The sequence below is a fragment of the Arvicola amphibius genome, chromosome 5, assembly GCF_903992535.2.
Source record: "Arvicola amphibius chromosome 5, mArvAmp1.2, whole genome shotgun sequence".
NCBI classification, from domain to species: domain Eukaryota; kingdom Metazoa; phylum Chordata; class Mammalia; order Rodentia; family Cricetidae; genus Arvicola; species Arvicola amphibius.
Window position 1 is genome coordinate 142,462,267 of NC_052051.1, and position 24,787 is coordinate 142,487,053.

Genomic DNA, 24,787 nt, shown 5'->3' on the forward strand with positions numbered 1-24,787 from the left:
ACAGATCTCTGTGAGTTCAAGGTGTTGTGGCATACACCTTTAATCCTAGCACTTGGAAGGCAGAGACAGGTGGATCTCTGTGAGTTCAAGGACAACCTGGTTCACAGATTGAATTTTAGAATAGCCAAAAATACACAGAAAAAAACTGTCTCAAAAAGCAAAATGTTAAAAATAAAAGAATTAGAGTTTAAAATAAAGCCACATAAAGATGGGAAACACAAAGAGAATCTGGATACTGTATGTTATTGTGTTGTCTTTGAATGCTTGATCGTTGAAAAAGAAGCAACAGCTGCTAAAAGACATTTGATTATAAATGTTGCTGGATTCATCCAACAAATTTATTTTGAAAACACTTTGTTTCAAACTTTAAGTCAAATGTAAAATTACATATAACAAAACAGTTATCAAGTAAAAATTACAGTTACAATATTTATATCTATTTTATCTTTTATCATAACAAAGGAAAACAACTATAACTATCCTTCAACTCCATCAAAGATTCCAGAAGGATATAATATTACCTAAATAAATGAGAAGTAAGCAACTTACAAAACTCTAGAAATCATAGAGAAATCTCGCTGCCTGGACAGTCACCCAAAGTTCCTCTGTACCGTTGGGGCATCCATCTTCAGCCTACAGGCCCATAGTTTCCAGAAGACATTTCCATGAAGCAGGAAATTTCAAAGGCAGTTCAGTCAGTATCTGCTGTGTCCTGTAGAATGTCTTGCAGACTCTTTCATGAATCAGGAACCCCGAAAGGTCATCTCACCTTTAGCCAAGTTCAGCAGTCCTCTCTCTGAGGGTTCTCTGTGTCCAGTTTATGCAATAGTCCAGGCAAGAGCAGTTTCTTGCCCAAATGGCTATCAAACTCCATAAGGAGCCTCTTCGATGCCCATCTTCCTTTTGAAGTAGCTGGTGCTGCCAGGATCAGGCGTGTCTCATTTTGTCATGAAAAGCCCTAAGTTATTAAAACATCTTAAATGCCATATTCTGTAGTCTTTGAAAGATATAAGGAATGCCTATCTAACTGAAATATATCTCTATATATCTAGAAAATCTAACTAACATGATTATAAGCTTGATTATTATTGATGATTATCCATTAACAACCTATATTTCCTAATTATACATTACATTTTTAAAAGAACTACATAATCACAATACCTTAATCAAGATCAGGAATACATATAACAAGATTGACCTTAAATTAGTATCAGTAACCAAGATTCACAACAATCCGACTTATTTATATCTATATCATCTCCCCCTTTAAATGTAAAAGAACATTCATAAACAATATTTGGGAATATGGGCACAGTTTTTTCTCTCCAAACTGCTTCATGCTGAATGGGGATGTTGTTAATCAGATCTTTCATGGTGTAACCCGTGTGCCAGGTTCATCTCAGTCATCAGTTGGGTGAAGTAACTTTTTGAGGGTGTTCACAGCAACCTTTCAGGAGGGCGTGGTCTATCATACCATATTGGGATAGAAGCAATCCATAGGGTCTCATTTTCAGTAAAAACAAAAGAATCTCTTTTCCAAAGTATCATATCCTTAGATCCAAATTCTGAAGTCAAGGTATTTTCAAAATATCTATCTTGGATTAGTTCAGTAGCATTTGTAACAAATATCTTTTAGCAGCTGTTGTTCCTTCCTCAGCATTCAAACAATTCAAAGAGAGCACAATAGCATATAGTATCAAGGTTCTCTGTGTATTTTCCATCTTTATATGGCTTTACTTTAACCTCTATTTCTTTTATTTTTACTTTTATTTTTTGGGACAGGTTCTCTGTATATCTTTTTCCTGGAATAACTCAGTAGACCAGGCTGTCCTTGAACTCACAGATCCGCTTGCCTCTGCCTCCCCAGTGCAGGGATTAAAGGTGTGTGCTACAACACCTTGAACTCACAGAGATCTGTCTGTCTCTGCCTCCCAGGCATTGGGATTAAAGGTGTGTGCTACCACACCTTCAAGTCACAAAGGTCAATCTACCTCTACCTCCCAAGTGTTGGGATTAAAGGTGTGTACTACCACACCCAACTACTGCCTTTTTTTCTTTTTTTTTTTTTACTTTTAAGAACTTTAACCTTTAGCCTGTATATAGTTTTAACACATAGTAAAACATTTAGAAGTTTTCTTCTTCTTTGAATCTACCTTTACTGTATCTCTCTCTCTTTTTCTGACCATATGAGTCTTTAATTTACCAAGCAATATTGGTAGGACTAAAGCTGTGGCTTTGGCAGCTGGATACAGCCCATTCCTTAGCTTTCTGCGATTCCAGCCTTGTGGCTGAGGTACTGGCTGTAGCCATGTTTATCACCACAACTCTGTGGCGGTTCAAGGTCCTTGCCAGCAAGCAAGCTGCAACAGTGTTAAACAACACTCAAAAGCTCCGTAGTCAGGACCGCCTGCTTGAAAGAGTCCGAGTTTGCCCTGGCAGGGCAGACCAGAAAGCCAACATTTTAAAACAGCACAACTTTTTTCCTGCTGTGGCTAAAAACTGAAAAGCATGCAGTCAGTTTTTCATCAACACCACTTAAGTGTTTGGTGGCAGGACCTCTTAAAAAGCTGCAGAGTTTTGCAGCTAAAGCTGAGTCAGGAAGCCTCTCTTAGATGAGAACACTTGCTTGTCTCTAGCAAGCAGAGCAGACCTGAGAAATTGCTGCCACTAAGAAGCCATGCTTTACTCTATTCTTTCCCAAGCTTTCTGTGGATTCAGTTATCCACGTCTGGGTGCCATTCTGTAGTAATGAGCAGCGGGCAACTTCCCACTGCCCGGTTTCCTGCTGCCTGGATAGCTTATGACCTGAAATAACAACACACAAACTGTATTCATTTAAACACTGCCTGGCCCATTATTTTCAGCCTCTTATTAGCTAATTCTCACTTGGTTTAACCCATATTTAGTTATCTGTGTAGCACCACAAGGTGGTGTCTTACTGGGAAAGATTCAGCATGTCTGACCTGGGGGCTGGCTTCATGGCGACTGGCCCAGAGAGGAGAGGCATGGCATCTATCTAACTTCCCTTCCCAGCATCCTGTTCTGTCTACTCCACCCACCAGTGTTTTAACTTATCAGGCCAAGCAGTTTCTTTATTAATTAACCAATGAAATCATCAGATAGATAGAAGACACACCTACATCATTTGTAGTCTTTCTTCAATAGAACCAGATCTAGAACGGGGGTGAGACAACCTGCAGATAACCTAAAAGTCTTCCTCCTTGTTTAACCAACCCAGTAACCGCTATAGCATTGATCAATTAGAGTTAGCTAACCATTAAATGAACTAGTCAAAATAGTTGACAAATGATTTCTGGACTCTCCCTTTTGATTCTGTACTACCCCCTCCCTGATTTGTGGTTTTTCCTTTAAAAGAACCTGTAATAGACAAAGCAGGGGTCCTCCTCTCGAGGCTGAGGGACCTCTGCAGCGGCAGCAGAATAAAAATTCCTCTTGCTATTGCATCAACCATGCTGAGAGTGTCTCTTGGAGCGACCTCCTCCTTGGTGGGGCTTTAGGGGCCCAACAACTTCAATTACTATATTGAAAAAGTATGTAGAGGACAACCTTGCCTTTTTTCTGACTTTAGTGGAATTGCTTTTATTAAATGCTATCTCCATTTAATTTGATTTTAGCTATGGGCTTTCCATACACTGCCTTTATTTTGCTGAGGCATATCCCTTTTATCTCTAATCTCTCCGGGACTTTTATCATGAAGGTGTGTTGGATTTTGTTAAAGGCCTTTTCTGCATCAAGAGAGATGATCATGTGGGTTTTTTCTTTCAGTTTTTTTTTAAAGATGGTGAATTGTATTTACTGATTTTCTTTCTTTTTTTTTTTTGTTTTTTTGTTTTTCGAGACAGGGTTTCTCTGCAGCTTTTTTAGAGCCTGTCCTGGAACTAGCTCTTGTAGACCAGGCTGGCCTCGAACTCACAGAGATCCGCCTGCCTCTGCCTCCCGAGTGCTGGGATTAAAGGCGTGCGCCACCACCACTCGGCTTCCAGTTCTTTTATGTAGGCACTGAGTGCTATGAACTTTTTTTTTTTTTTTTTTTTTTTAAGATTTATTTTCTTTTTATTTCTTTTTTTAATTTATTTTTATTAGTAAAACTTTACACCTCCTCCCCCCCACCTCCCATTTTCTCTCCCCCCTCCCTTAACTCCCCTTCCCCTCCCTTGCCAGTCCAAGGAGCAGTCAGGGTTCCCTGCCCTGTGGGAAGTCCAAGGTCCAACCCACTCCATCTGGGTCCAGGAAGGTGCAGATCTAAACAGACTAGGCTCCCCAAAAGCCAGTACATGCAGTAGGATCAAAACCCAGTGCCAGCCGGGCGGTGGTGGCACACGCCTTTAATCCCAGCACTCGGGAGGCAGAGGCAGGCGGATCTCTGTGAGTTCGAGACCAGCCTGGTCTACAAGAGCTAGTTCTAGGACAGGCTCCAAAGCTACAGAGAAACCCTGTCTCGAAAAACCAAAAAAAAAAAAAAAAAAAAAAAAAAAAAACCCAGTGCCATTGTTCTTGGCTTCTCAGTCAGCCTTCATTGGAATCCGATTTGATCCCATGTTTTTTCAGTCCAGGTCGCGCTGGCCTTGGTGAGCTCCCATTAGACCAGCCCCGCAGTCTCCATGGGTGGGAGCACTCCTTGCGGTCCTAACTTTCTTGCTCATGTTCTCCCTCCTTCAGCTCCTCATTTGGGCCAGAAGATATCTTAATTAAGGAAGCCATTTTAGGGTTAGCAAAAGACTTCACTCTAGAGGGGGTCCCAGATATCCACGGAGATGTCCGCAGCTAGTTCCTTGGGCACCTGAGGAGGCGGAGCCTGAAATAGCCCTTTCCTATAGCCATACTGATGAATATCTTGCATATCACCATAGAACCTTCATCTGGCGATGGATGGAGATAGAGACAGAGAGCCACATTGGAGCGCTGGACTGAGCTCCCAAGGCCCAAATGAGGTGCTATGAACTTGTAAACTCTTAGAACCCCTTTTATTGTGTCCCACAATTTGGATATTCAGTTAACTTCAATTTGAGAAAGTCTTCAATTTTTTTAAAATTTTATTTATGTCTTGACTCATTTTTTTGTTCAATATAGAGTCTTTCAATTTCCATGAGTTTGTAAGCATTTTCATGTTTCTGTTGTCAATATTATCTATCTATCTATGTATCTATCTATCAATCTACCTACCCATTTATGTCTAGATGATTGTTTAATGGTCAGAGAGGAGTACTGATGTTTCTCACTTTCATTGTGTAAGGGTCAATATGTGTTTTAAGCTTCAGCAGGGTGTCACTACAATGTGGCTTCCCTTGTGTTTGAGGCATAAATATTAAGAATTACACTGTCATCTTGGTGAATTTTTCTTTTGATGACTATGTATTCTCCTTCCCTATTTCTTCTGAGTAAAATGGTCCCACTGGTCAGTCTTCCAGACCAGATTATGGTAACACACACCTTTAATCCCAGTAACACAATAATACACACCTTTAATTTAATGAGCCACACTCATTTCCATAAAATTGGGTGGTACACTCCTTTAATCCCCGCCCTAGAGAGGACTATAAATTGGGAGGAAAGAGTTCTCACACAGTCCCATGCTGAGGTTCCTGGAGGCAGGATTGGCATTGCAGACTGATTTCAAGGTAAGAGCGAGTGGCTGACTATTTTCCTTGCTTTTAGATCTTCAGATTGAACCCTATTTTCTGAACCTGAGCTTTTATTAATTGTGCTTCAAGATTTATTCATTTCTTCCTAGTGTTTGCACCTTCTGGATCTCTTTCACAGATTTGTTCATTTTCTCTTTAAAGTCCTCTATCATCTTTATATGGGTGACTTTAAGGTTCTTTTCATGTGGTTCAGCTGTGTTGAAAAATCAGGTCCTGCTGTGGTACGAGATTTGCCAGTGATTGTTAGGTACTTGTTTTTTTTTTTTTTTTTGGTTTTTCGAGACAGGGTTTCCCTGTAGTTTCTAGAGCCTGTCCTGGAACTAGCTCTTGTAGACCAGGCTGGCCTCGAACTCAGAGATCCGCCTGCCTCTGCCTCCCAAGTGCTGGGATTAAAGGCGTGCGCCACCACCGCCCGACCTAGGTACTTGTTTTTTACACTGGGATCTATGCATCCGGGCTGGGGTTAATTATAGGTGCCGATATCTGGTCTTTGTTGGGTGGATGTTCTATTCCTTGATTTTTGTCTCCTGTTATCCTGGCCTCCTATGCTGGTGTGTTTGTAGGGAGCACTTTATGGAGTTGGGGACTGGAATGAAACAACAAATTATGGGAGGGAGTTTAGGAGTGGAAGGTCTGTGGAGTCCATAGGATATGGGGGCAGTGGGTAGTGAGAGCTGTAGCTGCTATTCTGTTGTAGAATTTGGGTGAGACTGGGCGATTGTGTCTGGAGGAACAAAGGAGAGATGAACATCTACAGTCAGCCACCAGCCTACAGCCATACCTACACTCCCAAGAGTGGAATCTGATGTCTGGAGGTTTTGTCCCAGGATTTTTAAAGTTTTAACATTTTCTTTGACTGAGGTACTTATGGTGTGGGATGTCCTTCTGCATATGTGTTATTTTTATTGTTTAATGAATAAAGAAACTGCTTTTGCCAATGGCTTACCAAAATATATCCAGGATGGAAGAGATTTATATAGAGAGAGTAGGCAGAGTCAAAGAGAAGCCATGTGGCTGCCAAGGGGAAAAGAAGTGAGCTGCTAGATGGAACCTGGCCAGTAGGCCACGAACCTCGTGGTAAAATAGAAACTAATAGAAATGGGTTCATTTAAGGTATCAGAGTAAGGCACAAATACACTTAAGTGATTGGCCAAGCAGTGATTCAAATAATATAGTGTCTGTGTGATAATTTTTAGTCTAAGTGGCCGAGAACAAATGAGCGGCCTCCTACAACATATCTGATTCTTCTATCTTGTCTTCAAGGCCCTAGATTCTTTCTTTCATCTGTTCGTGAGGCTTACCTCTGAGGCTCCTGTATGAATTCCTAACGTTTTCATTTCCACATTTCCCTCAGTTTGGCTCTTCCATAGTGATTCTGTTTCCACTTTCAGGCAATGAACAGTTCTACTCACTCCCTTTCATTGCCCATTTGTGTTTGCATAGATTTATTTAAGGGACTCATTCATTTTCTCTTTAAGGACCTCTGTCATATTCATAAAGGCTGTTTGAAGGTCTCTGTCCTATGCTTCAGCTATGTTTCAATTTTCAACACCTACTGTGGATGGGTGAGTGGACTCTAGCGCAGATACACTGTCCTGACTGTTACTGATTGAGAGTTTTGCACGGGCATATAGTCATCTTGGTTTGAGTTAACTGTGATTCTAGGTGCTGATATCTAGTCTTGTCCTTGGGTGAGTGTTCCATCCCTTGATTTCTATTGCTCTCTGATTCTTGGGGGGGGGGGGTGGTGGCTGTGTGTGGCTTATTATTCTGGGATCCTACTAGATTGGTTCATTGGGGATTTTGAGAAAAATACGTTTCTACTTCTGGGAGGTGACACTCGGAGATGGGATAGTCTTGAGAGGAAGTCCTTGTGAGGCAGGAAAGTAGGGTGTGTCACCAGGATCTGTATAGGTCCCTGGGAATGGGGGTAAAGTGTGAGGAGAGGCATAGCAGCTGGTTGTTACAGAACTGGGGAGGAGACTAGGATTGGATATGGTAGTAAGGAGGGAGAGAGAAGACATGGGGCTCTCCTTTCTGCTCTGCTGGCCTACCCTGCTTCTCTGGCAGACTTGACTGGCGGTGTCCCGGGATATACATGCCGGGGTTGGGAGCTAGAGTAACCGAGTGAATGTGGAGGAAGCTTGAAGGGAAACATGGGGACCTAAGAGGAGGAGGCCACAGCAGGTGGCCTGCTATGGATCCGGGGATGAGACTGGGGATTGGATTTGGAGGAAAGCGGGGGAGAGTAAAGATCTGCAGTTAGCCTTCCTGTTTTCCTGACTGCAGTGGCCTCAGGGCTGCTTGCTTATTCATACATAATCGAAAGCTTTTGTAATTTGCGTTTTGCTGCTGACCTCCTGCTATCTTCAGTCTCTGAACTAGAATTTTAAAATAATTCTATTGAGAAAATAATGGACGAAGCACAGAGAATTTCCATTTTCCATATATGAAATCCTGATATTGAGCAGAGGGCAGTATACTTGTCAAAAGGATTTCTTCGGTAAATGGATATGTTGATAGGATAGCGTGCAGAGAGGGAACCCTGCAAGCCAGTTATAGTGCAGAAGTGGCTAAGAGATACATGAACGGCGTTAAAAAGATAGGGAATGATGAATCTGAGTACTATATACTCAGTACTCAGGAAGAGACCCTTCTGCCGGATGTTACATTGAAGCATCTCTCTGTCTCTCTGTCTCTGTCTCTCTCTCTTTCTGTCTCTCTCTCTCTCTCTCTGTGTGTGTGTGTGCTCTGTGGAATAATCTTTCAGTATACAGTGTGAATACATGTCACAATGATTGGTTTATTATACTAGTTGACTGGCCAATAGCTAAACAGACCAACTGAAAATGATGGGATGAGAAAGCGTGGAGTCAGAGGAGTTGCCAGCAACATGCAGAAAACAGGATGTGTACAAAACGAGGTAGCAAGCATGAGCCAGGTGGCAGAATAGAGATTAATAGTGTTGGAGGCATAGAGGTTAAGAATTGAGAGGTCATCTTGGTGAATGTCTCTTTTGTTGACTATGTAGTATCCTTCCCTATCTCTTTTGAGGGTTAAATGATCCCACTGATCAGCCTTCCAGACCAGATTATGGTAACACACACCTTTAATTCCAGCAGCCACACTAATTTCCATAAAATAGGGTGGTACACTCCTTTAATCCAGCCCTAGAGAGGAATATAAATCCAGAGGAAACAGTTCTCCTCACACAGTCTCATGCTGAGGTTCCTGGAGGCAGGATCGCCATTTCAGACTGAGGTTGAGGTAAGAGCCAGTGGCGAGCTGGCTGCCTTGCCTGCTGGATCTTCAGCATTGCTCCACATCCTCTGTTTTCAGTTTCCTCTCCAGATTCCTGTGTTGACTTTCTGCTTTGGCTTCCTTGATGTAGACTTTAATCTGTAGCTGACATAAGGAAGCCTTTTCTTCCATAAATTGCTTTAGGTCAGCATTTTATCAGAGCAGCATGGAGGCAAACTAAGATGGTACCTATTCAAAGTATGTATATGTGTGAAGTTCACATGTCAAAGTACCTACTCTTCATTTGCTTGTGTAAGGATGACTTCCTATATTGCTTAAATTATGAAGGGTAATATAGTATTTTATGAAACAAATAAAATTAAAAAGTCATCATGACTAGAAGGAGAGAAATGGTAAACGCCTACATTTGGGGTCTAGACAGCATGGGGATTGAGCAGAGAGGGATGACGGGAATAGTAGCCTATGGCAGAGACTGACAAGAGAGTCTTCGGAGGCAGACGGTGTGGGTGGAATCACAGATACGAGCCTGGGAAGCTGTGCCATCCTGGTCACTTACCCGGCCTTGCCAGTCTTTGCTTTTCACTCCACATTTTTCTAAAGGACACTGCATTTGCTGTCTACTGCAGAAACAGTGTGCTCATCACGTACCGGACTCCAATTCAAAGTTCTCCCTTTCTCTTTTTCATTCCTTCCGTGGTCATTTTATACATATAAACAATGTATTTGATCTTATCAACCAGTCATCAGACCTCCATCACCTCCCAGACTGCCCCATCTCATCCCGTGCAAACATCATGTTCTTCTGTGCTTACCATAACACACTGAGTATAACCAGTGTTGCCAGTTCTCTCCTACAATCCTGTCAATAGTAACGTTGAAAACCAGTTCTGGCCAACTGATTTTATTGACTGACAAGGGTCAATTATGAGCTGAACTGGTTATGTGTGACGCCCTTCCTGTTCTTTTTCACTTCTGCAGGCATTTCAACTTGATACCGGAAGTCAAGTTGGTGCAGACATTAACAAAATAGGAGTGTCTGCACAGAAGAAAAGACGTACATCATCACTGTAAAATTCTTTAGTAATGTGGGCTATTTCGAATAGATTGTTGAAGAAGCCATCATCGGAAAGTATGGGCCTTCTACACAGCATTATTGCTCTTGGAGGAAATTGAGAAAGAGAACCACAGGCTCCAAGGACACAGTGCTTGTGCCCCTTGCCCTGTGTGTCCAGATGCTGCTCAGAGCAGAAGTCCAAGTGTTGGGGGCAGCACAAATGAACTCACAGGAGATTCCACTTCCAAGAACACACAGAGTCACACAGAGCAAAATATGGAAGAAAAATTTTACCAGTTCCCGTTTACAGACTCTAAACCATATACCTCAAACGGCAGAGTAAATTCTTTCAGAGAGGGGCCAGCACAACAGAAACATGAAATGTGGGACTCAGACGAGGACAGTGGTAATGTGGACCTTGAGAGCTGTGGCCTCTCACTGTCTCTTGGCCTCTTCCAGTCCTGAAGAAGTCCATCTTCATTAGGATGGAGCTACAGTCCACCAAAGAGGAACCAGCTTTATTCCAGAAAATGACTTTCAACAGCAAGCGGAAACCCTCGCTTCCCAATAACATGAAAGCTGCCTTTGAGAAACCTTCTGGCTGCTGCTGCCACTCAGCCCAAGCCACCTTATTCCCAGCATTCTCCACCGCTGCCACTGCTCCAGCTCTTACCTTCAGATACTGATGCAGGATTGGCAGGAGCCTGTTATCATTCCGATTCTGTCGTTACCGGGGTTCAGAGATTTAGAGATATGCTGAAAATACCATGCAAGCTGGAATTAAAGAACGAACCCGGCAGAGCAGATTTAAAGCATATTGTTATAGATGGATGTAATGTGGCAATGGCCCATGGTCTGAATAAGGTCTTTAGTTGCCGTGGAATAGCAATTGCCGTTGAATATTCTTGGAAGCTTGCACACAGAAATATCACTGTGTTTGTGCCTCAGTGGAGAACAAGGCACAATCCTAATGTCACAGAACAGCATTTCTTGACCCAGCTCCACGAGCTTGGTATGTTATCTTTAACTCCTTCCAGGACGGGCTTTGGAGAACGAATTGCTTCTCGTATTGACAGGTTCCTACTACTTTTAGCGGACAAGACTGGGGGTGTCATTGTACGCAATGATAACTTCAGAGAGTTTGTGACTGAGTCAGTGTCCTGGAGAGAAATTACTAATAAGAGATTGCTTCAGTACACATTCGTGGGGGACATATTTATGGTTCCAGATGACTTCCTGGGAAGAAACTGGCCTCGGCTAGAAGAATTTCTTGGAAAGGAGGGCTTTGTTAGTGACATGGAGCCTCTACTCAATGCCCTGTCAAATGTGGACTGGTTTGCCCAGAGTCATAACACCCAAGTAGCCAACACCAGGCACCAGCCTCCATATGGGAACCTGGGAGCCTATTTGGGCCCTTGGTTTCCTCAGCAGACCTACTTCACATCCCTGGCCAGCATTCTGGGTATAGAGCAGAACCATCTCGTGCCAGTACAGAGATCTTCTGCAGAGACCAGTGAGCTGAGGGAGGCCCAGCTGAAGGTCTCCCCTGACTCTCAGCAAAAACAGAAGATTGAAGAGATCTTGGTAGCTCGGCCATTCCTTAAGGGACCTGAACATTCCTTCTGGCCTGATATTGAACCTAAGTCTGGGCTGAGAGCGGGAGCCTCGGATCATAACAATTCCATAGATACGTGCGTTCAGAGATTTAGAGATATGCTGAAAATACCGTACAAGCTGGAATTAAAGAATGAACCCGGCAGAGCAGATTTAAAGCATATTGTTATAGATGGATGTAATGTGGCAATGGCCCATGGTCTGAATAAGGTCTTTAGTTGCCGGGGAATAGCAACTGCTGTTGAATATTTTTGGAAGCTTGGACACAGAAATATCACTGTGTTTGTGCCTCAGTGGAGAACAAGGCGCAATCCTAATGTCACAGAACAGCACTTCTTGACCCAGCTCAAGGACCTTGGTATGTTATCTTTAACTCCTTCCAGGACGGGCTTTGGAAAACGATTTGCTTCTCATGTTGACAGGTTCCTACTACATTTAGCAGACAAGACTGGGGGTGTCATTGTAAGCAATGATAAATTCAGAGAGTTTGTGAATGAGTCAGTGTCCTGGAGAGAAATTATTGCTAAAAGATTGCTTCAGTACACATTCGTGGGGGACATATTTATGGTTCCTGATGACCCTTTGGGAAGAAATGGGCCTCGGCTAGAAGAATTTCTTGGAAAGGAGGGCTTTGTTAGAGACATGGAGCCACTACTCAATGCCCTGCCAAATGTGGACTGGTTTGCCCAGAGTCATAACAACCAAGTAGCCAATACCAGGTACCAGCCTCCATATGGGAACCTGGGAGCCTCTTCGGGCCCTTGGCTTACTCATCAGCCCCACTTCACATCCCTGGCCAGCAATCTAGGTATAGAGCAGAACCATCTCGTGCCAGTACAGAGATCTTCCACTGAGACCAGAGAGCTGAGGGAGGCCCCGCTGAAGGTCTTCCCTGACTCTCAGCAAAAACAGAAGATTGAAGAGATCTTGGTAGCTCGGCCATTCCTGGAGGGACCTGAATGTTCCTTCTGGCCTGATATTGGACCTAAGTCTGGGCTGAGAGCAGGAGCCTCGGATCATAACAATTCCGTAGTTACGTGGGTTCAGAGATTTAGAGATATGCTGAAAATACCGTACAAGCTGGAATTAAAGAACAAACCTGGCAGAGCAGATTTAAAACATATTTTTATAGATGGATGTAATGTGGCAATGGCCCATGGTCTGAATAAGGTCTTTAGTTGCCGTGGAATAGCAACTGCTGTTGAATATTTTTGGAAGCTTGGACACAGAAATATCACCATATTTATGCCTCAGTGGAGAACAAGGTGCAATCCTAATGTCACAGAACAGCACTTCTTGACCCAGCTCAGGACCTTGTATGTATCTTTAACCTCCTTCCAGGACGGGCTTTGGAAACGAATTGCTTCTCATGTTCACAGGTGCCTACTACACTCAGCAGACAAGACTGGGGGGTGTCATTTGTAAGCAATGATAAATTCAGAGAGTTTGTGAATGAGTCAGTGTCCTGGAGAGAAATTATTGCTAAAAGATTGCTTCAGTACACATTCGTGGGGGACATATTTATGGTTCCTGATGACCCTTTGGGAAGAAATGGGCCTCGGCTAGAAGAATTTCTTGGAAAGGAGGGCTTTGTTAGAGACATGGAGCCACTACTCAATGCCCTGCCAAATGTGGACTGGTTTGCCCAGAGCCATAACACCCAAGTAGCCAACACCAGGCACCAGCCTCCATATGGGAACCTGGGAGCCTCTTCGGGCCCTTGGCTTACTCATCAGCCCCACTTCACATCCCTGGCCAGCAATCTAGGTATAGAGCAGAACCATCTCGTGCCAGTACAGAGATCTTCCGCTGAGACCAGAGAGCTGAGGGGAGGCCCCGCTGAAGGTCTTCCTGACTCTCAGCAAACAGAAGATTGAAGAGATCTTGGTAGCCTCGGCCATTCCTAGAAAAACCTGAATATTCTTTCTGGCCTGATGCTGGACCTAAGTCTGGGCTGAGAGGCCCAAGGCTGATGGGGACCAGAGCAAGCTATTCACGGTGACAACCATAGTGGGAAGAAGCCTTCCTATGTGAAATGGGGCTGCTCTGGATTTCCTAAGGAAGGAAGGGATGTGTTTTAATGTTTACACAAATCTGGAATTTCAAAGCCAGCTTACTCTATGTATAAAATTTGTTGCTAATAACAGATTTATCCTTTTATTTAAAAGGAAATTGCATTTTCTGCCTTTTTAGAACTGTGTATCAGCAGTTATTCGTGGAATGCATTTTCAACTTTATGTTTTAAAACTATTTTCTTAGAGTTGAAGAGAAATTTTCAAGTGAATATGTTTAGACCTAAAATAAAAGTAAAATATTAAAAGAAAAAATATATCAGTGTCTTAACACTCAACTTTGTGCTCTTCATAGAAACATATGGGTCATAGAGGGTTCTGCTCAACCTTGCCATTCAGAAGCCCAGGTTTGCCAGGTTATCCTTGCTTATCATACAAAATGTAAGAGCCAAATCTATAAGGTGGGAAATGATTAATAGAGTTGAGTTAATCAGCATAATGTATGCTGAAAGAGGCCTGACTTTAGTAAATTATGTTTTAAAAAATATTTCTGTGTATGAGTTTTCTCCTCCTTCATTTGTGTAAGTGTACTGCATATTTGCCTGGTACCAGGAAGGTCAGAAGAAGGCATTGGATTCCCTGGTTCTGGAGTAGACAGGTAATTGTGACCACCATGTGATACTGGAAACCCAAATTTGGTCATTTGTAAGAGTAGCCTGTGCTCTTACCACTAATCACAGTCACAATACAGAAAATAAAGTTTAAAAATGCGTCTTTGTTTTTGTTCTACTTTAATATCTGATACTAAAATTTTGAGAATATATTAAAATATAATTAACAAAATGTACAACTAAATGGCAATGTTATAATTTATGACTTTTAGCATCCATAAACAGATATAGAGTTATAGAAGGTGGATCTATCTCTTTCTTTCCGTTTTTTTGTTTTTCTTTGAAAACCATGCCTTTGAGAATCTCACACACAGTTTTTTGATTATATTTACTGCTACAAACTCCTCATGGAATTTAACACTTCCTAGTGCATGCAGCCTTGCTGTCCTTTTTGGCCCTCAAGTCCAATGAGTCCTGCCCAGATACTATCAGATCATATTACTAGAAAGCTTCATTTGGTGATGAGAGATGATGATTATTTGACAATTTCATTTAGAATGCATATATATATGAACATACACACACACACACACACACACACACACACACACACACTTTAGTTTCTATTTGCTTCATGCAAGGTCGTCTCATTTAACAGAGGCTTCCTGACTCAGATTTAGCTGTAAAAACCTTGCAACCCTTTTAAGAGGCTGTACCACAATGTACTTAAATGGTGTTGATGAATAGCTGACAGCAGGCTTCTTGGTGGTGGCAGGGACCTTGAAAACTCCACAGAGTTGTGGCAATAAGCATGGCCCCTGCAAGTACCTCTGCCATGAAATGGACACTCAGAAAGAGAAGGAACATGGTGGATCCAGCCATCAATGCCACAGCTTTAAACCTAGCTATATTGATTAGCAAGTAAAAGACTCACGTGGCCAGAAATTGAGAGTTATTCAATATCAATAGATTTAGATGAAAATGCCTTTACACTGTATTTAAAATATATGTAGTCTTAGAAGAGAAAATTAAAAAGATGACATCCTTAAAAGGAGAGAGAGAGAGAGAGAGAGAGTACTAGGGTGTGGTGGCACACACCTTTAATTCCAGCACTTGAAAGGCAGAGGCAGGCAGATCTCTGTGAGTCAAGGATAGCCTGGTCTCATTGTGAGTTCTAGAACAGCCAAAGGTACACAGAGAAACCCTGTCTCAAAACCCCAAAATTAAAAATCAAAATAAAAGAAAGAAAGTTAAAAATAGAGCCACATATAGATGGAAACCACACAAAGAATCTGGATACTGTGTGTTCTTGTGTTGTCTTTGAATTGCTTGATCGTTGAAAAAGGGGCGACAGCTGCTAAAAAGACATTTGATTTACATGTTGCTGGATCCATCCAACAAATATATTTTGAAAACACCTTGATTTCAAAACTTTAATTCAAAAGACATGTTACTTTGAGTAGAGGTTTTGCTTTGTTTCTACAGGAAATGAGAGAGAATGGATCATTCTTGAGTAAGAAAAACCATGTTTAATCAGGGTAAGACCTCCTGAGAAATATTGCCTAAGAACTGATGGCCCAGATGTCTGAGTTCAACATCTAGAAACAGCTTTGGAGACTGCTGGCTGCGATGATCAGACCTCACAGAATATTCCAGTCAAGTTGACCATAACTCTAATTTTTTTAGGTCCCCATAAAATTTCAGTTCCTCCAATCAACAAGAAGTAGCCCAGAATTCTACACCAACATTACCCCAAATGGATTATAGATTTGTTTTTTTTTTTTTTTGTTCAGAGTGTTGGTTACATATTGTTATGAATAATGGCCAGGAAAAAAAGCTTAAACAAAGGAAATTGTATGCTGAGTTTTTATTTTGAAAAAAAAGGGGGAAGTTCTGTGGGACAATATCTTGTACCTTGTAAAGATTTGTAACTTGTATTATTTTAATAAAACCCTGATTGTGAAATAGACAGGCAGGACGTATAGGTGGTGTGATGAGAACAAGAGAACTCTGGGAAAAAGAAAGGCTCAGTCTGCAGTCATCACCCAGACACAGAGGAAGCAAGATGAGAATGCCTCACTGAAAAACTACCAAGCCCTGTGGCTAACACAGAAAAGCATGATGGGTTAATGTAAATTATAAGAGCTAATAAGAAGCCTGAGGTAAAAGGGCAAGCAGTTTATAATTAATGTAGTCATCTGTGTGTTTCTTTGGGACTCGGCTGAGGGATCGGGTGGGACAGAAACCTCAGTCAACAGTTGTTGAATTATTGTGTGTTAATTTTGTGTCCAGCCAGTTTGCTGAGAGTTTTTATCAGTTGTAGAAATTTCCTAGTGGAATTTTTAGGGACACTTACATATACTATTATATTATTTCTTCAAATAAAAATACAAGGACTTCTTCCTTTACAAACTGTTTACCCTTGATCCCCAGTGTTTGTCTCCTTGTTTCAGTTAACACTTCAGTTACTATATTGAATAATATGTAAAGAGGGGACAACCTTGCCTTTTTTCTGACTTTAGTGCAATTTCTTTTATTAAATTCTCTCTCCATTTAATTTGATTTTAGCTATGGGCTTGCAGTAGACTGCCTTTATTATGTTGAGGCATATCCGTTTTATCTCGAATCTCTCCAGGACTTCTATCATGAAGGTGTGTTGGGTTTTGTTAAAGGCCACTTCTGCATCAAGAGATAAGAGTTTTTTTTCTTTCAGTTTGTTTAGATGGTGAATTGTATTTACTGATTTTCTTACGTTGATCCAATCTTGAGTCTTTGGCATGAAGATTATTTGATAATAGTGAATGGTCTTTTGATGTGTTCTTAGATTAAGTTTGAAAATATTTTGTTGAGAATTTTTGCATCGATTTATGTAGTGGAAATATATCCAAAATTGTCTTTTTTGTCAGTCTTTATGTGGTTTGGGTATTAGAATAACTGTGACACCATAAAACAAACTAAGCAATGTTTTAAGAACATAAAAACAAACTGTTTCTCTTTTGTGTAGTAATTTTATGAGAACCGTTGCTAAGCCTTCCTTTAAAGTCTGGAAGAATTCTGTGCTGCCTTGGTTTTCCTCTTTCTTTCTTCCTTTCTTCCTTCCTTCCTTCCTTCCTTTCTTTCTTTCTTTCTTTCTTTCTTTCTTTCTTTCTTTCTTTCTTTCTTTCTTTCTTTCTTTCTTTCCTTTTTGGTTGGGGGACTTTTATTTATTTATCTTTTATTTATTAATCTATTTCACAGGGTTATAGGTTTGTGAAAAATGCTTTCTTGATCATGATTTAATTTTATAAGGTGGTATATGGGAACCTGGGAGCCTCTTTGGGCCCTTGGCTTCCTCAGCAGCCCTACTTCACATCCTTGGCCAGCAATCCGGGTATAGAGCAGAACTATCTCGTGCCAGCACAGAGGTCTTCTGCAGAGACCAGAGAGCTGAGGGAGGCCCTGCTGAAGGTCTTGCCTGATTCTGAGCAAAATCTGAAGATCAACGAGATCCTGGCTGCTCAGCCATTCCTGAAAGACCTGAATGTCCTTTCTGACCTGGTGCTGGACCTAAGTCTGGGCTGAGAGCCCAAGGCTGATGGGGACCAGAGCGAGCTGCCAACTGTGGACAACCATAGTGGGAAGAAGCCTTCCAGAGTGAACGGGGCTGCTCTGGATTTTCTAAGAAATGAAAGGAATGTGTTTCATGTTTACACAAATCTGGAGTTTTAAACCCAGCTTTATTTCTATGTATAAAATTTGCTGCTAATACAGATTTAACCTTTTGTGTAAAAGAAAAGTGCATTTTCTGCCTTTTCACAACTGTGCATCAGCAGTTGCTCTGGAGTGTACTTTCAACTTTATGTTTTTTAAACTATATCTTTGAACTGAAGAAAAATTGACAAGTGAATATGTTTAGCCTTTCTAAATAAAATTAAAAATAAAAACAAAAATCTATCAGTGTATCAACACTCAATTTTTTGCTCTTCCTAGAAACAATATGGGTCATAGAGGGCTCTGCTCCACCTTGCCATCCAGAAGCCCAGGTTTCACAGGTTTTCATTGCCTTTCATACAAAATGTAAGAGCCCAAACTAGAAGGTGGGAAACAATTATAGGCATGACTTAATCAGCGTACATTATACTTCAAAGATCCATGGCTTAAGGACATTATTATTTTTTTTTAAAATTTAAGTGTATGACTTTTCTCCTGCATGTGTTTAAGTGTACTGCACATGTGCCTTGTACCATAGGTCAGAAAAAGGCATTTGATTCTCTGGTTCTGGAGTAACAGGTAATTGTGGGTCGCCATGTGATGCTGGAAACCCAAGTAAGGTCATTTGTAAGAGTAGCCAGTGCTCTTTCCCCTAAATCACATGTCAGTACAGAAACTACAATTTTAAAATGCTGTCTTTGCTTTTGTTCTACTTTAATATCTGATACTAAAATAATGAGAATATATTAAAATGTAATTAACAAAATGTACAAATAAATGGTAATGGTATAATTCATGACATTTAACATCTATAAATAGCTATACAGTTATAACTCAGATAAAAATATTTGACATTGATATAGTTCCAGGTAGATTCATCTTCTTTCAATTTATTTTTCATTGAAAACCATGCCTGTAAGAATCTCACACACTGCCTTTTGTTTATATCCACCTTTCCTAACAACTCCTCCTGGATTTAAGACCACTTCTCTAGTGAACGTGGCTTCGTGTCTTTTTCGATCCATCTTGGCCAATCTGTCCGGCCCAGATGTTATTGATGTGGGAAGGTCTTCTGTTTTAATAAAGAAACTGCCTTGGCCAGCCCTTAGGTGGGTGGAATAGACAGAACAGGAAAAAGGAAGTGAGGTAGATGGCTCAGACAGTTGCCCTGCCTCTCCTCTCTGGGGCAGACTGCCATGCCTCTCCTCAGGGAGAGAGATGCGATGAAGCCAGCCACCAGGTCAGATGTGCTGAATCTTTCCCGGTAAGACACCATTCGTGGTGTTACACAGGTTATTCAATATGGGTTAGTCAAGATGTGAGTAAGAGGCTGAAAATAATGGGCCAGGCAGTATTTAAAAGAATACAATTTGTGTGTTGTTATTTCAGGGCATAAGCAGCCGGTGCTGGGAGCCAGGTGGCAGGAATGCGGCCCGCAGCTCCACACTACATGTTATCACATGTGTGATTGACAGGTCAGATGACTGACCAAGCAGGGACCACAAGTATAGAAAGAACTCAAGAAATTAGACATCAAAATTCCAAATAAACCAATTAAATAACTTCATCCAAAACTAAAGAGAGAATTCACAACAGAAAACTCTCAAATGGCTGGAAGACACTTAAGGAAATGTTCAGTATCCTTAGCCATTAGGGAAATATAATCCAAACAACTCTGTGATACCATCTTACACCTGTCAGATGGCTAAGATCAAAAACACCAATGATAGCTTATGCTGGAGAGGATGTGGAGTAAGGGAAACACTCTTCCATTGCTGGTGGGAATGCAAACTTGTGCAACCACTTTGGAAATCAGTGTGGCAGTTTCTCAGGAAATTGGGAATCAACCTACCTCAGGATCCAGCAATACCACTCTTGGGGATATACCCAAGAGATGCCCAATCATATTACAAAAGCATTTGTTCAACTATGTTCATAGCAGCATTATTTGTAATAGCCAGAACCTGGAAACAACCTAGATGCCCCTCAATGAAAGAATGGATAAAGAAAGTGTGGAATATATACACATTAGAGTACTACTCAGCGGTAAAAATTAATGACAACTTGAATTTTGCATGCAAATAGATGGAAATAGAAAACACTATCCTGAGTGAGATAACCCATACCCAAAAAGATGAATATGGTATGTACTCACTCATTAGTGGACTCTAGCCATAAACAAAGGATGTTAAGCCTTTAGTTCTCAAGCCTAGAGAAGCCAAATAACAAGGTGAACCCAAAGGAAAACATACATAGATCCTCCTGGAAATTGAAAGCAAACAAGATCGCCCAGCAAAAGTTGTGTGCATAGGGGTGGGGGTGGGGTTGGGGCTGGGGAAAGGAGGAGGGGGAGAGAGAAGGGAGAAAGGAAAGACTGGAGAAAGCTGGGGGGTGGGAGAGTGGAGATGGAGGAAGGGTGGATATAGGAGCAGGGAAGAAGGTATCTACATTAAGGGAGCCATTTTAGGGTTGGCAAGAGAGTTGGCTCTAGAGGGGTTCCCAGGTGTCCACCCAGATTTCTCCAGCTAGGTCCTTGGACAGCAGAGCAGAGGGTGCCTGAACTAGCCTTGCCCCACTATCACACTGATGATTATCTTGAATATCACCATAGAATCTCTATCAGGCCATGGATGAGATAGAGACAGAGACCCTCATCAGAGCAACAAAATGAGCATCCAAGGTCCAGTTGAAGAGCAGAAGGAGGGAGAAGATGAGCAAGGAAGTCTGGACCGCAAGGGGTTGGTCCACCCACTGAGACAGTGTGCCTGTTCTAATGGGAGCTCACCAAATCCAGCTGGACCGGGTCTGAATGAGCATGTGATGAAACTGGACTCTCTGAATGTGGCTGACAATGGGGGATGACTGAAAAGCCATTGATAAAGGCACTGGGACTTGTTTCTACTGCACATACTCGCTTTTTGGGACCCTAGTCTATTTGGATGCAAAAGTTCCTAGGCCTGGATGTAGGGGGGAGGGCCTTGGACTTCCCACAGGGCAGGGTTCCCTCCCCTCTCTTAAGGAGCTTAAGGAGGGAGGGGGAGGGAGGAGGGTGAGTGGGGGAGTGGGAGGGGAATGGGAGGAGGGGAGGAAGTATAAATTTTTGAATGGAAAAAAAATAAATAAAATAGAAGGATGCAGCTTGAAAAAATGTTTTCTGTTAAATTGAGGCTATTTCTCAAGAAAAAGACACTTGACCATGTCTACTTGAAAAAAGTCATTTTCTCTGCCCATAGATGCTTATCTGCTAGGGAAATATTTTCTTCACAAAAAGTCTTTTAGTGTGTTTAAAGGACAATATCACTGATAGAATTCTGGTGGAATAGCATGGGTGTCAGTCACAAGCTGCTGTTGCTGTAACACACTCAGCTGGTAGAACCTTTCAAGATTCCCATGTTCTGTCTCTTCTACCAGGCTTGCAGTTTGGTTATATTTTGCATTAGCCAATAAGGATCAATAAAGAGAACAAGTGGAGGCTTGGAAAAACTGTATACTATAAGAATGGTTGGTTCTTTTGGTATTCTTTCCTGGGATCTTCATCTATGAAGAAGTCTAGGGCAAAGATGAAGTAGAAAGGAGTGTCTCAGATATTGAGGAGTACTGTGCTTTGGCTAATAGTTCTGGTGAACATCAGGAGCAGTGATGAGATTGCACCAATCCAGAAGAGTGACAAATAATGAATTGTTATTCAAAGTCATTAAATTTTAGGGTGATTTGCTTGGAAAGTACAGGTAACTATATCAAGGTATACCAGAAGCCCAAGATTATTCATTGAGCTCTATTCTGAATGCATTCATCACCTGCTTCCTTGTGTGTAAAAAAGGGGACTCTGAATAAATTTTAACAATCCTTTCTGTTAAAAAAAACAAAACAAAACTGACTCTTCCTTTTCCCCTGCAGTAGTTTCATGGCCCCTTCCCGCACCATGGAAGCTAATCAGTGGAGTTGAGGCTCCAGGTGAGAACCAGCTTCATCTCCCCAGATTCTGTGAGGAAAGCCACAATTTCCTCAGCAACAGGGTTTTATTGTCACATTCTATAAGGTGATCTAGGTGTGAATCTGATAGAGGGTTAGTGTCTAGAATATACAAAGAACTAAAGAAACTAAACAACAAAACCACAAACAATTCAATTAAAATTGAGGCATGGATCTGGTACACTTTCTGGCCTCTTCAGATGCCAGTCACATACATGGTGCATAGATGTACACATAGACAAAATACCCGAACACACGCAGTAAAAAGGGAGTTCTAAAAAGAAGAAGTAGAAATGATTGAGAATTCATGTGTTTTAAATGTTCAGTTTTTAACTATCCTTAGCCATCAAGGCAATGCAAATTAAATTCCTTGGAGATTTCATCTTCACCTAACATAACTGGTAAGATAAAAATATGACAGCGAATGTTGACAAGGATGTGGGGGTGGTGACTGCGTGTCCATTGCTGGTGGGAGCGTGAAGTAGTGCAATCACCATGGAAATCACTGTGGAGATTCCTCAAAAATCTTGAACAGTTTCACCACATGACCTATTGGTATCTTCCTTAGTAACCCACCCAAAGACTTGATATCCTACTGTAGACACAATTGTTCCTCCTTGTTCATTGGTGCTCAATTTCCAATGCCAGATGGCCATCAACTGATGAATGGATAGTGAAAATGTGTACATTACACAAAGCGATATTATTCGTGTATTAAAAATGAAATTATGAAAATTGGAGGTAAAGTTGGGAACAGTCGTTCCGAGTGAGGTACCTGAGACCTAGAAAGACAGTTGTCACACACTTTCTATTATTTGTGGATGTTAGCTGGAATCTTCTGACATATGTATTCTGTTTGGAATCCCTGTAGAAGTCAGGAAGTCATTAAGAAGGAGAGTTTAAGGCAAGGAAGATAGAAAGAACACGGTGGTGTAAAGTGTTAAAAAGCAAAAGTGGAACAAGAAGCATTAAATGGGTTGGGGGTAAAGGGCAACATAAGAGCAGAAATACAAAAAACCGAGGATAACCAAAACAATTGTATAAAATAAAGGAACTGCCGAGGCATCACCATTTCTGACATAAGGTCTATTGTAGAGCTACAGTAATGAAAAAAGCTTGTTATTGGCATAAGAGACATTAACCAACTTAATCAAATTGAATATCCAGATATTAATCCACACACCTTAAAACCTGGTTTTTGACAAAGGAGCTAAAAATATACAATGAAAAAAACAAAGCATCTTCAACATTGTTTTTACATAACTGGATATTAGTATTAGAAGAATGCAAATAGATCCATATCTATCCCCATGACAAAACTCAAATCCAGATGGATTAAAGACCTCAATATAAATCCGACCACACTAATCCTGATAGAAGCAAAAGTGGGAAGTAGCCTTCAATGCATGGTATAGGAGACCACTTCCTAAATATAACACCAGTAGTACAGACACTGACAACAACGATAAATAAATGGGACCTCCTCAGACTGAGAAGTTTTGTAAAGCATAGGACACAGACACTAAGACAATAAGGCAGTCTACTGAGTGGGAAAAGATCTCTACCAACCTCACATCAGAGGACTGATCTCCAAATTATATAAAGACCTCAAGAAATTAGACATCAATATTCCAAGTAACCCAATTAAAAAGTGTGATTCAGAACTAAACAGAGAATTCAAAACTGAAGAATCTCAAATGACTGAAAGACACTTAAGGAAATGTTCAATATTTTTAACCATTAGGAAAATACAAATCAAACCAACTCTGAGATGCCATCTTATACCAGTCATAATGGCTAAGATCAAAAACACAAATGATAGCTTATGATGTAGAGAATGTGGAGTAAGGGAAACACTCCTCCATTGCTGGTGGGAATGCAATCTTGTATAAGACTTTGGAAATCAGTATATGTGTTTCTCAGATAATTGGGAATCAATATACTTTAGGATAGCCTAAAGATGCTCAATCATACTACTAGGACATTTGTTCAACTATGTTACTAGCAGCATTATTTGCAATATCCAGAACCTGGAAACAACCTAGATGCCCATCAACCAAAGAATGGATAAAGAAAATGTGGTACATTTACACAGTGTACTATTCAGAGGTAAAAAAACAATGACATCTTGAAATTTGCATGCAAATGGATGTTACTATGGAAAACCACCCTGAGCTAGGCAACCCAGACCCAGAAAGATGAACATGATCTGTACTTACTCATAAGTGGATACTAGCTGTAAAGCAAAGGATATTGAGCCTATATAGTTCATATAGAGAAGCTAAGTAACAAGGTGAACCCTAAGAAAAACATACATAGATCCACCTGGAAAGGGGAAACCGAAAAGATAGCTTGATAAAATTGGGAACATGAGGTTGGGGGAAGTGGGGAAGGCAGAAGGGGATGAGGAGGGGAGAAGAGGAAGGGGAAGGGGAAGGGGAAGAAGAACTTGAGGTAATGTGATAATCGAGATGGAGGAAGGACAGAGATGAGAGCAAGAAAAGAAATATTTTGATTGAGGGAGCCATTATGGGGCTAGCAAGAAACCTGGCACTAGAGAAAATTCCATGAATCCACAAGCATGACCCCAGCTAATACCCTAAGCAAGGGGCCCAAACTGGCCTTGCCCTGTAGTCAGACTGATGATTATCTTAAATATCACCATAGAACCTTCGTCCAACAACAGATGGAAACAGAGACAGAGACCCACATCGGAGCATTGGACTGAGCTCCCAAAGTCCAGTTGAAGAGTGGAAAGAGTGAGAATATAAGCAAAGAGGTCAAGACCATGATGGGTACAGCCATTTAAACAGTATATCCGAGCTAATGGGAGCTTACCAACTCCAGCTGGACAGGGAAAGAAATAGCATAGGTCCAAACTAGTCCCTCTGAACATGGGTACCAGTT

At 41.3% G+C, this 24,787-nt stretch overlaps 2 protein-coding genes and 1 pseudogene across 2 annotated transcripts; all 3 read left to right on the forward strand.

The window, feature by feature from the left end:
• Positions 1-5,594: 5,594 nt before the first annotated feature.
• On the forward strand, positions 5,595-11,635 carry LOC121677204 (annotated as a pseudogene).
• Positions 11,636-11,637: 2 nt separating this feature from the next.
• LOC121677205 (NEDD4-binding protein 1-like) lies at positions 11,638-12,595 on the forward strand (the record flags this gene model as incomplete). Its single annotated transcript, XM_042055175.1, is given in 3 exon segments — positions 11,638-11,786; positions 12,015-12,543; positions 12,545-12,595. Coding segments are annotated over 3 exon segments (729 nt in total), but the record flags the coding sequence as incomplete, so codon positions are not given.
• Positions 12,595-17,779, forward strand: LOC119815377 (NEDD4-binding protein 1-like; the record flags this gene model as incomplete). Its single annotated transcript, XM_038331491.2, is given in 5 exon segments — positions 12,595-12,746; positions 12,972-13,011; positions 13,014-13,285; positions 15,156-15,169; positions 17,529-17,779. Coding segments are annotated over 5 exon segments (729 nt in total), but the record flags the coding sequence as incomplete, so codon positions are not given.
• Between the last annotated feature and the right edge of the window lie 7,008 nt (positions 17,780-24,787).